The sequence below is a fragment of the Physcomitrium patens genome, chromosome 7 (genome assembly GCF_059467195.1).
Source record: "Physcomitrium patens ecotype Gransden chromosome 7, ASM5946719v1, whole genome shotgun sequence".
NCBI classification, from domain to species: domain Eukaryota; kingdom Viridiplantae; phylum Streptophyta; class Bryopsida; order Funariales; family Funariaceae; genus Physcomitrium; species Physcomitrium patens.
The window spans coordinates 9,838,142-9,850,060 of record NC_143416.1 but is presented as its reverse complement, the minus strand read 5'-3'; the positions used below and the strand labels follow the sequence as shown (position 1 = coordinate 9,850,060).

General features: G+C 33.7%; 1 protein-coding gene across 1 annotated transcript; it reads left to right on the top strand.

Moving 5' to 3' along the window:
- The first annotated feature begins 707 nt into the window (after nucleotides 1-707).
- Nucleotides 708-5,474, top strand: LOC112284212 (alpha-xylosidase 1). Its single transcript, XM_024523813.3, has 5 exons — nucleotides 708-1,465; nucleotides 2,344-3,017; nucleotides 3,143-3,373; nucleotides 3,496-4,015; nucleotides 4,154-5,474. Exons 1-5 carry the CDS (start codon nucleotides 1,248-1,250, stop codon nucleotides 5,220-5,222), a joined length of 2,712 nt encoding a protein of 903 aa, XP_024379581.1. The 5' UTR covers nucleotides 708-1,247; the 3' UTR covers nucleotides 5,223-5,474.
- Nucleotides 5,475-11,919: the final 6,445 nt, after the last annotated feature.

The following is an 11,919-nucleotide window of genomic DNA, read 5'->3' as shown; positions in this document are numbered from 1 at the left end:
GTGTGTGAAGCTCTCTCTCTTTAGAAACCCTCTTGTGTGTATGTCTTACTACTACTCTTGTGTCTTTCTAATCATTCTCAACAATTAGCATGGTCTGGTCTGCCCGACAAAAAGGACTGTGAGGAATTTTATTCCCTCAGGGATATGGTGACGATAACTTCTTCTCCTTCACGAACATAATAATATATTACTTCAAAGGTGCGTGATGAAGCAATCGCACACCCCACTCCTCGAAATCCGCCGCATGCTTGCATTCATCTGACTTAACGTAGGAATACCTTAAACCAAACCGTGTCAGGCCCTTCAACTAACTCGTAGACCTTGTCAGAAACTGCGCTTGTGCAAACTTAAAACCACTTTGAAGAATGTAGAAAGATTCCGAATGGATTCCAAGTTCACCAATGATCGGCAGATTTTATAACGACGAAGGAGGTTGGTTTTGTGCGATGGAGTGGTGGTTTAGCCTGTTTTCACGGACGGTTTTGCGCAAGTCTCGGACTTGGTTCAGGGGTGAAATGCAAAAACTGCTTTGATAATTTTTATTAATTCAACCATTGCGGTGATGCAATTTTTTTTCCTTCTGCAGCACATCAGAACCTTATTTCTCCACCCAAAACAATTCTTTTCCAAAAAAAAACCCCCCAAGATAGCTGAAAAACCTTAAGTTGACGGTTTGAGGAATTCCTACGTTAATAATACTGGTCCTGGACCGCGTCTTCGTCTTGATCCCGTAGCTCTCACTCTTTCATGTGCTAGCCAATTCTGTCCCGACTAGTCACACCGCCGCCCTTTCTTCTATCCGAATCCTATCTAGTTTACTAATTTCTTCCTTAAAATGTCAAGAGCGTTACGAAGTGTTGGAATCCGGGCGATGTGAGGTGTAAAGGAAATGATAGCTTGCTTGCTCGGTTGTAGCTTGCTGGGGATAGTTTCGGCCGTGGCGTGAAGCGTGTGAGGAATGGGTTGGCGATTTCATGGAGAGTCCGTGGTTTTGATGTGGTAGCCATGCCACAGTGAAGCTGAAATGGCAGTTTTGGGGGAAGGATGACAATGATTCAGTAGATCACATTAAAGGTCTGGCATGTCGTAGGGGTGTAGTGATCGCAGAATCTGGCAGTTGCATAAACATTAGCAGGCGAGGTGGAGACAGGAAGCGGAGCCTACCACGTATGGTTCCGTGCGGAACCTGGTTCTCGTCGTGCTGATTCTGGGTCTCGCGGTGGTGTTGAGAGGGATAGAGGCCCATCATGAAGATGCTGGTTGTGAAATTCTGGGCGATGCTCTGCGTGGTAACGAGCTGGCAAACCATGGGCATGGAGACCATGGCTTCGTCGCTGGGCAAAGGGCAGCGGGTGACGTCCGTTACTGAGTTGCCTGATGGGCGCGGATTCATTGCAGATCTTGAGGTGATTGAGCAGACCACTCTCTACGGCCCCGACATAAATGAGCTCCGGATAACTGCCAGGTTTGTGTTACGTCAACTTCTGAATCTCGTTTCACAAATGCGGGTGCGCGAAAGAATTTCTAGAACTTAAAACCTTTTATATTCCACCAAGTCAGATCGACGAATAATTTCTTGTTACTTTGAGGACCTCTATTTGGGGCCTGCTCCTGCTTCTTGTACCCAATTCGTTCCACGCCTGCTTGTAGAAAACCTTTCTTTTTGAGTGCGATCCTGTGTCATTCCTGCATCAGTAGCTTTCCACTGCATTTCATTTGGTGGCTGGATGGTTGAGAATTGCGGTGGACACATCGCATCGTTAGAGGTAGTGGTTGCCTTCGTGAATGGTTTTTCCAATTGCTAGTTGTTCTTTTCATATGTCGGGCATAGAGGCAACGCATAATTAGGTTCGACACATGGCACATAACACGTGACTCGCTCAACATTAAATGCGTGACAAATACAGTTGGAATGACGCACTTCGACATTATCAATCGGTTTCTGACGGCAGCTCCTGATGAGACCTAGGCTTGTGAAGAGATTATCTAGCTCGCTACATTAGAGCTGGAAGGTTACACGTGTGGGAGGTCCAGTTTCTTCATTCTGTAAACAGTATGCAGGTCTGTAGTACGCAATTAACTTTAACAAAATAAACAAACAGAAAGCTGGAGCTACTGATGCAGGAATGAACTAGATTAGGGCTGAAAAGAGATGTTTCATCACGTTAACATTTTCAATTGAATCTAGTTTGAAAGCCTCCGATTCAAGATCATGGAGAACGAACAAGACTTGCATTTGAAAGAGCTCGACTTTTAGTTGATAGAACTAGGTTCGCCGACCCTGAAGGACTATGCAGTGTCGCGGTGGGTGGAATTTCTCACGACCATGTGTTGCGTGTGCAGAATTGAAGGCCAGTATCGGGTTCACATCCAGATCTTGGACCGCAGCAAGCCCCGATGGGAGATTCCCGTCTTCCTTGTCCCACGCAACGAGCCACTCGCGAAGGGTCTTAAACATAACCTGGAATTACCTGAACAGCAGCTCATCAAGCTCACATACACCACCAATCCTTTTGGCTTCGCAGTAGTCCGCATCGCCAATGATGAGGTCCTCTTCAACTCCACACCAAGCGCCACGTTCTCACTCAATGATGATGCGTCTCATTCCTTCAACTCCATGGTCTTCAAAGATCAGTATTTGGAGATTTCGACTCATCTTCCGAGTTCTGCGACGTTGTTTGGGCTCGGTGAGAGGACTCAACCGCACGGGTTGCCACTCGTCAAAGGCAAGACTTACTCCCTGTGGGCCACCGATCTCGGCTCTACGACCTTGGACGTGGACTTATACGGGGTTTACCCTTACTACATGGACGTGCGGGACGGAGGGCTAACTCACGGCGTACTGCTGCTCAACAGCAACGGCATGGACGTCGAGTATGGCGGCGATTTTCTAACGTGGCGCGTGATTGGAGGGACATTTGACTTCTATTTCTTCGCTGGGCCGACGCCGCTCAATGTCGTGGATCAGTTCACCGAGCTCGTGGGCCGCCCCGCGCCGATGCCTTACTGGTCGTTCGGTGAGTGCACCACTTTGCAAGTAAATTCGTTTCGTCGCTTGAAATTACCAAAGTTTTAAAGCTGGTTAATGAGTTTTTATCTTCTTTTTTTTCTTTACTTTCTGTCTTTTCCTTTGGGGGGACAGGTTTCCACCAGTGCAAATGGGGTTACAGGAATGTCACGGAGCTGAAACATGTAGTGAAGAATTTCAAAAAGGCTCACATTCCCCTGGATACCATATGGAATGACATCGACTACATGCAGAATTACTTAGATTTTACCACTGACTCTGAGCGCTACCCTGAAGATGAGCTGAAGGACTTCATTGAGGATCTTCACGACAACGGACAGCACTATGTGTTAATTCTAGATCCAGGTATCCCAGTTTTATAGCAACTTGCACATTTGAGTGGTTGTGTTTGGCTTGTTTCTTGTGTTTGCTGAAAGAGCCCGAGGTTTCGATCAGGACTCTAAAGTAGTTTCAATTTGTGGGTTCAGGAATCAGCATGGCCTATAATAATTATAGCACTTTTCAACGTGGTCTTGCGGAAGACATCTTCCTCAAGGACGACCAGAATGAGAACTACCTGGGTCAAGTATGGCCTGGGCCTGTATATTTCCCAGACTTTTTGAATCCTAAGGGGAAGGCGTGGTGGGGCAATGAAATCGCGGAGTTCCACCGAAAAGTCCCCTTTGACGGACTCTGGATCGACATGAACGAGGTTTCAAACTTTTGCAATGGCACCCGGTGTAAATTCAACGGCGTGGTGTATCTTGACCACAATGAGTGCTACGTGGAGTGCGAGAAGCCCACATCTCAATGGAGCGATCCACCTTACAAAATGATTCGCCAGGGGGCGTATGATAATATTGGTGATAAAACCATTGCTATGAACGTCAAGCACTACAACGGCACTCTAGAATATAACTCCCACAACCTGTATGGATTGTCCGAAGCCATAGCTACGAATGAAGCACTCAAAGCCACTCGAAAGAAACGTCCTTTCGTTCTTTCAAGGTATTGAACTTTCTTTCCCACCAATCTTTCGTGTATATGCTTTACCTGTTCATTTAGTCCATTTCGTAGTTTGAATCAAAATCCTTCAGCAAAATCACTTGTTGCAGACGCTCACAAGGCTTATCCTACCTCAACCAGGTCAACCTTCTTGGGCTCGGGAGCACATACAGCGCACTGGACTGGTGACAATGCTGCAACTTTCAAGGATCTTGAGTATTCAATCACCAGCATTTTGAACTCGGGAATTGTAGGGATACCCATGGTAGGGGCTGACATCTGTGGCTTCGCCGGCAACGCTACCGAAGAGCTTTGCAACAGATGGATACAACTGGGTGCTTTTTACCCCTTCTCTCGATCCCACAATATCATCGGAGCTACCCCACAAGAACCCTACGTCTGGCCCCAGGTTGCCGCAACAGCGAGGTCGGCACTGGGCATGCGGTACCGGCTACTTCCCTATTACTATAGCCTTATGTTTGAGGCTCACAATCGAGGCACCCCCATCGCCCGACCCTTGTTCTTTTCCTTCCCGGAGGATACCAACGCTCTGTCTATAAGCAAACAATTTATGCTTGGAAGTGGCCTCATGGTAACCCCCGTTACACTTCCCGACGTGACGATGGTGAACGGGTACTTCCCCAAGGGTACATGGTACAGCCTCTTCGACTACAAGTCCAAAGTGGAAAGCAAGGGCGAGCGTGTTGACGTCGCTGCCCCCTCGGACACCATCAACGTCCACATCCATGAAGGCACTGTTTTGCCAATACAAGAGGAGGCGTCGACATCCGCCCAAGTTAAGAAGACGCCATTCACTCTCGTGGTTGCATTTCCAGCCGCCAATCGCTCTGGGTACGCCATAGGGAAGCTGTTTGTGGACAACGGTGACGACATCGACATGGTGATACGTAAGGGCAGGTCTACGTTTGCGAGGTTCATCGCACAGCAGTCAGCGGAGAGAGGCATATTGACATCGAAGGTGACGAGTGGAGGTTATGCCAATCAGGAGGGATTGACCATCAAGACGGTGGTCATCTTGGGAGCCAACAGTGCACCAACTGGCATCGAACTCAGCGGTGAACCAGTATCGTCATCCGTTTCATCGACGTTCGATGCGTCTGTTCCGTCTCTAACCATTTCAGGTCTAAGCTTGTCTGTGGGCGATGAGTTTCAGCTCCAGTGGACCACGGAACTGCATTTGAGTGGCTAGAAACCATCTTGCTCGAGCCTCGCAGAAGTCTGATTCGTCATGCTTTCGGTAATAGGGTATCAGAGCAATGAGAGTAGCTAGACCTTCTTCTGTAACATATTCGGGACACCGACATTACGCTGAGTGTGCTAGAAACCTTGAAAACCAAAATTGCAGCGTGTAGTGCCACCATAAGATCATGAAATCACCATCGCTCTGAGCTGCTTCTATATGACCCAACGTTGAACCATCTCTGCGGCAGTGGTTTTTCAATATTTTGTCTCCTGATTGTTAAGCTTGGATTGTGAGATGTTTGGGTCTTAGTGTGTGGTTGAATCGTTTGGTTGCATCTCTATTGATCTCATGTCCATGTAGTCATGGTTGGTTGAATGATGATGGTGAATTTTCGAGTTTATATTATTTTATTTCATTTTTTGTGTGGCATGAACTGGTTTCATTTTCTTTGAAAATTGCTGCAATGTTATGTACTAACAAAAAAAACATAATTAAAATAGAAAAAAAAAAAAATGCACGTATGTATATATATATATATATGCACACACACACACACACACACACACTCGCTCACTGGTAAAAACCTGTCAAATGGATAGGAGGAGTGAATTTTATTTTGCTATATTTTTCTGATTTTTCTAAATACAATAATATAATTATATGTGAAAGGTCAACATATTTGAAAGGACAACATACATAAAAGGGTAACATACTTTTTTACATTGTGAATGGAAATCTAATTTTAGTGATTATATTAGACATCAATTCTATGATATTATAAATATAATTAACATGGCTTCTAAATGTGGTTTAGAAAATATCTTGGGACATTAACATGCTTCAAATGTGACAGTATTTAGAATATAATAGTAAAGATGACTTAATTTAATATTAAATACACAATAATTAACTGAAATATTTAATATAATCAATTTATTTTAAGCAATGTACTTACTTTTAACAAAAGATGTACAAATTTTTTTCTTACATCTATATTTTTTTTTTTTTTATTTAACAATGTCATTATGTATGTATGTAATTATGTCCACTTATTTTTTGTTTATCTTAAGAAACATCTTGTAGCTCTTTTGTAATTTTTATAAATAATAATATGTTAAAAAAAAACTTTAAAAAGTCAACAGAAGTTAATAATATATTTTATAATCATGAAATATCTTAAAGAAATATTTTATTATTATATTCTAAATATTATTTTATAAATTTATATTATTTTTTATTTTTTTTATTACAATGTAATTAAAAAATATTTTAAAATGTATATTTTTTTAATTATTTAATTATATTAAAAAGTTGCTTGAAACATAATAGTCAAGCAAATTATATTTTATAGTTATTTTATGTAGAGGAAATTGTTGATATCATATGCATATTATTTATTACAGACATATATATATATATATATATATGAATTAAGGGATTTACATAGAAGTAAGTAAAGGTATATTTGATAATATCTTGTGGCAAACCTTTGTAAATGCTGATTTTACTTTTTGTGTAATTGTAGGTGATTTGTAGGTTAAAATTTTAGCCAACAAGTTAGCCATGTATTGTACATGTGTCAAAGACATGAACTCTTAGAATGCAAATAAATAAGTGAGATGTTTTTCAAAGAACAAAGACAAATACGAAATAAGTAAATATGTATATTCTAAAAAGAAATTGAAATTATTATTGTCAAAAGATGAGAAACCTAAGACCCTTAAAACTAAACTAGAAGCAAGAAAGGAATTGACGAGAATGAGGAACGTCTTATTCTTATTTCTATGTATAGCATCTAACTAAGAGCTATGTGGTGACATTCTATTAGATTGTTCATCACAATATGGTATAAGTTGTTCATATTGGCCATATACACATAGGAAACTAATCTTGTAAGTTAGACACATATCTTGTAAGTTGAACTTGTATTAAAGATCCTATAGAACATCACCATGTAGCTTTTAGTTAGATAATATATACAAAGCCAAGAAAAATAGCTTTTATTATTATTGTCAATTCTTTTCTTGCTTTTAGTCAAGTTTCAAGAGTCTTTAGTTTTCTTGTCTTTCTAATAGCCATTCAAGTTTCTTCTTGAATGTATATACTTCATTATTTATTTTTTGTCATCTTTATTTGATAAATTTTATTTTTTTATTTATAATCTTTGAATTCTTTTTTTTTGACATATTAAAAAAGTTACTCACAATATCAAAGCTTTATCTTTTTTTAATTAAGATTGCATTATCTCTTATTTTTTATAAGACATAAATATATTAAAAGTTGTGGATTCCCTACTTCTAAACTGATATTTTTTTAAAATTATATATTTATCCTAAAGTCTTCTCATTTAATTGTCTTGAGTGATATTAGATATATATATATATATATATATATATATATATTTTTGTTGTATTATCATGATAGAGATTTTTGAAATAAAGAGTGCAATGGCACAAATGAAAGAAAAATGAACAAGTTACTACTTGCAATGCATCAATTTATAACTACAACAAGTAATAAGATTATTAGGAAGTGAAGATATAGAAATGATTAGAACTACTTCAATATTTTCACTAATTTATATTACTTCATCTATGATTGAACATCATTTAAGCGTTAGAAAATCCAAAGTTGCCTTCTTTGAAAAGTTTGATTGCATAAAATCAAGGTTTTTATAATTCATTAATCAAGTTTAATTTGTGATTAAACTTCAACTTTAAAGCTATTCAATTATAAGATCATAAGTCAATTTTATTGAAACATTACTTTTAGATTTTGTATTATTATAGTTTTTATCTTTTCTTAAACAACATAATCGAATATTACATAATTTGGATGTTTTTTTTTTGCAAGCTTTTGATCTATGTTTGAAAAACATAATATAATTTTTTTTGTAAAAAAAAAGATATATATTTTATAATAAAAAAATAAATTAGTAACATTATATACTTCATAATCTTAAAAACTTGTAGTTGGTATCATATAAGATGATGTTGTACTCATTAACTAATTTTTGTATAAATTATTATATAAAGTAAAGAAATTAATGTTAAATTTACATGATCTTTAGACATCAAATCAATCAATTAACTTTGCTTTCAAGTATGATAATTGGCTTTTTGAATTTTAATTCATAAATCCTATAAGTGAGCCTCAACATTTTTACAATTCAATAGAAATACTAGTGTTTTTTCAATACATCCATTTAGAAGTGGAAAACATACAAATTGATGTGGTATATTTTGAATATCTTATAGAGTAAGATAAAAACATTATTATTAAAAAATATTGTGCTTATATTATAGAGAATTTAAGTACATGACTCAATATTATCCAAAAAATCAATGCAATTACAAAATAAAGAGTATAGATATCAAAGAAGATGGAAAATTATGTATTTTTTTTATAATTCATGTTGATTTCTTAGGAAAAATCATTTTAAATGATCGTCTTATGATGGATCTTAAGAAAGTTTAAATCTTTATAAATTAGAAGTTTTCAAAAATAATAAGTAATGTGCAATATTTTTTTAGAATTTTCCAATTACTATTAGATATTTATCAAGAATTGTTTTCAAGTTTTAGATCTACTTACACATTTGACTCATAAAAACAAACTTGAGCTAAATATAGAAGTCAAAGTAAAATTTTGAAGCTTTAAAGAAAACTTTTATTATAACTCTAATCTTATATTATATTAATTTTTTTAAGATATTTTTTATAAAAATAGATGCATTATACTTTGCGTTAGGTACAATATCATTACAAATAGCAATACATGTTAAACTTCATCTAATAGCTTTTTATTTAAGAAAAATTTCTAGAGTCAATATCAACTACAAGTTCCTTGACAAAGAACATCTTGTCATTATAGATTCATTTAAACAATGGTGTCATTATTTGGAAGGCATTTCTAATCTAGTGACTATTTATATAAAATATAAGTACCTTGAATATTTTATGTCAATGTATATTTTAAATTATTAAAAAGCTCATTGGAGCATATCTTTGTGAAGGTTTGTATTCAATGTCACTTATTGGCCATGAAAACAACAATGTTTGTCAATTGCCTTTTCTAAATATTTATATCTTCAATCAAAAGAAGAAGATGCAACTTTTGAATCATCTTTTAAAGAATATTTTAAAGCCTTGGGTAACATATTTCTACTAACATAATTGATTTTAGTTAAAAAAATCAAGATGAAATTAAATAAAATTAAAAATTAATAAATAAATAAAACTTAGATATTACAAAAAATAAATAAATTGATTTCAAAAAAATCTTTAATATTATATTTATTCAATGTTATTGATCTAGTATATAAAAAAACTTTAATTATATTTATTAAATAATATTTATTTAATACATGTATCTTAGATATTAATTTTAAGTTCTAATTTTTTAAAATAGGAAGAAAATAATGACATAGTTATCTAAAAATAAAAATAAAAAATAATATTTTAAATATAAATGATATTTTATTTATAATTCACATATAATTATAATAATATTTATTATATATATATATATCTTAAGAAATTTTAAGCTATTTAAAATATTTTTAAAATTATTTTATTTCTTTATATATCTTTAAAGTATTTATAATATTTATAATTTTTTATAGGACTATTTTTTTTAAATCCTCAAAAAAATTTAAAAAAGATTTAAAAGCTTCTATAGAAAATATTTTATTCTTCTACAATATTTTATATTTTTTAAAACATTTTCTAGAAGCTTACATAGTATCAAGTTGCTATAGTATAATTAAGAAGAAAAGACAAGGAATACCTTAATATTACCAATATAAGTTTTAAAGCAAGCATATTATCCTCTTATTTCTAGTCTAATATTCACTCATACTTCAAGATAATATCATATTCTTTCAGAAATTTTATAATTTTTTTTCTTCTCCTAATATCTTTAATAATACCTTTGAAAGTCTTAGTTTTTTTTATAAAAGTTTTTCTACTATATTATTAGAAAAAATAATAAAACTAATTTCTATTTTAACTTGGTTTTAGCTTTCAATCTTAATAATAGTATTACTATAGATAATTTATTTTTTTAAAAAAAATGAATTTAATTAAACTATTCTTCAAATTGAAGCCAAGTTTTTGTCTTTTTTTTTCAAAATATTTACAGATTCATAAAAAAATTGTGATATATTTTACAATATAATTGTAAATTATTATTTTAAAAAATTTTAACTCTCACACTCTTAAATATTTGTTGTGAGTTTGAGTGTTTTCTATGGTATATGGTTTTAATGTATTTCTTCAAAAAAAAAATATACAACTTTATATATAGTTGTATCATTATGTTCAAGCAATTTTTAAGATTTTTCTTAGAATTGCACTAATAATTATAATAACAACAATAACAAAAATTGCAAATCTTATATTCAATAATTATTGAAATTTGGCATATTTTTACATTCAATATATTGTGGTTTACTCATTTAGTTTTTTTCAATTTCTGAGGCCTCATCCAAGTTCAACACACAATTTTGTGTAGTACTTACAAACAAAAATATACTTTATATACATTATAATACATGATGTACATACTTTGTATATATTATATTATATTATATTTTTAATATATAATTAAATAAAGCCAAAAATTTGGATCTACACAAAAAGTTTCATGATAAATTTGGATCCACACATGCTAAGATGATGCAATTATACCTTCCTATCACATAAATATTGTGAGGCTAATACAATTGTATAAAGGTTTGGCTATCAATACTATAATATTATTATATTTCTATAGCTATATTATAAGTTTTCTTATTATGAGTTGGGCAAAGTACCAAAAATCCAAGTTTAAACCCTTCATAAGCTATTATGTGTTGAAAAAAATCACACAAATAATCAAATATAACAAATAAAGCAATTAAAATATTATACTCTATCAAAGGGGCGTGACCTAATTAATTGCTCTTCCTTCAACAAGATAAAACCCATGTACATATATTTTAATAAATATATATATATAGATGTATCAGAAAAAATATTTTACTTAATTCTAATGTAGTAGCAAAGCAAAGCTCTAAGAAAGTTTTATGTTAAAAACTTAAGAAAACATGAAAATCAAAGACAAAAAAAAAAAAAAAAAAAAAAAAAAAAAAAAAAATGCTTTATAAAAGATGTTCTATATGGAAAGTTGGAGCACCAACAAATCTTCTTTTTTCTCTTCAAAGAAACATGGATTTAAGTAGCCTTGCTAGAAAAAAAATTGCCTAAGTTTGATGGCTTGTAGTACTCTATTTAGAAGGAAAAGATTCAGATGAAGTTTGAAATAGACAACTTATGAGATGAAGTTTCAGGAAAAGAAACACAACTAATATCAATTCAAGAAGTGAATACAATATCAATTTCACCATCAACTAATCAAATTGAAATCTTTATTTAGAAAAAAAAAAAAAAAAAAAAAAAAATTATATTGCTTTAGTAGCAATTTGACATTGTGTAGAAAATCTTACTTTTTCTTATGTTGGAGCATCCAAGACAACCAATGAAGCATGAGTAGTCGTTGAAAATACTTACTCTACTAGTGATGTACTCATTCAAGGTCTTCTATAAGAAAAATTCATCACATAAAAGATGAAATTTAAAGAATCGGTAACTTAGTATATACACAACTTTAGAAATCTCCTTCAATAATGCAATTTTATAAGCATTAGCATCTTTCTTCAAAT

Coding starts and splice junctions, on each gene's coding strand:
- LOC112284212 (XM_024523813.3), top strand. CDS start 1,248: ATGAAGATGCTGGTTGTGAAATTCTGGGCGATGCTCTGCGTGGTAACG. Junction 1,466..2,343: donor GAGCTCCGGATAACTGCCAG/GTTTGTGTTACG, acceptor TTGCGTGTGCAG/AATTGAAGGCCAGTATCGGG. Junction 4,016..4,153: donor CGTCCTTTCGTTCTTTCAAG/GTATTGAACTTT, acceptor TACCTCAACCAG/GTCAACCTTCTTGGGCTCGG.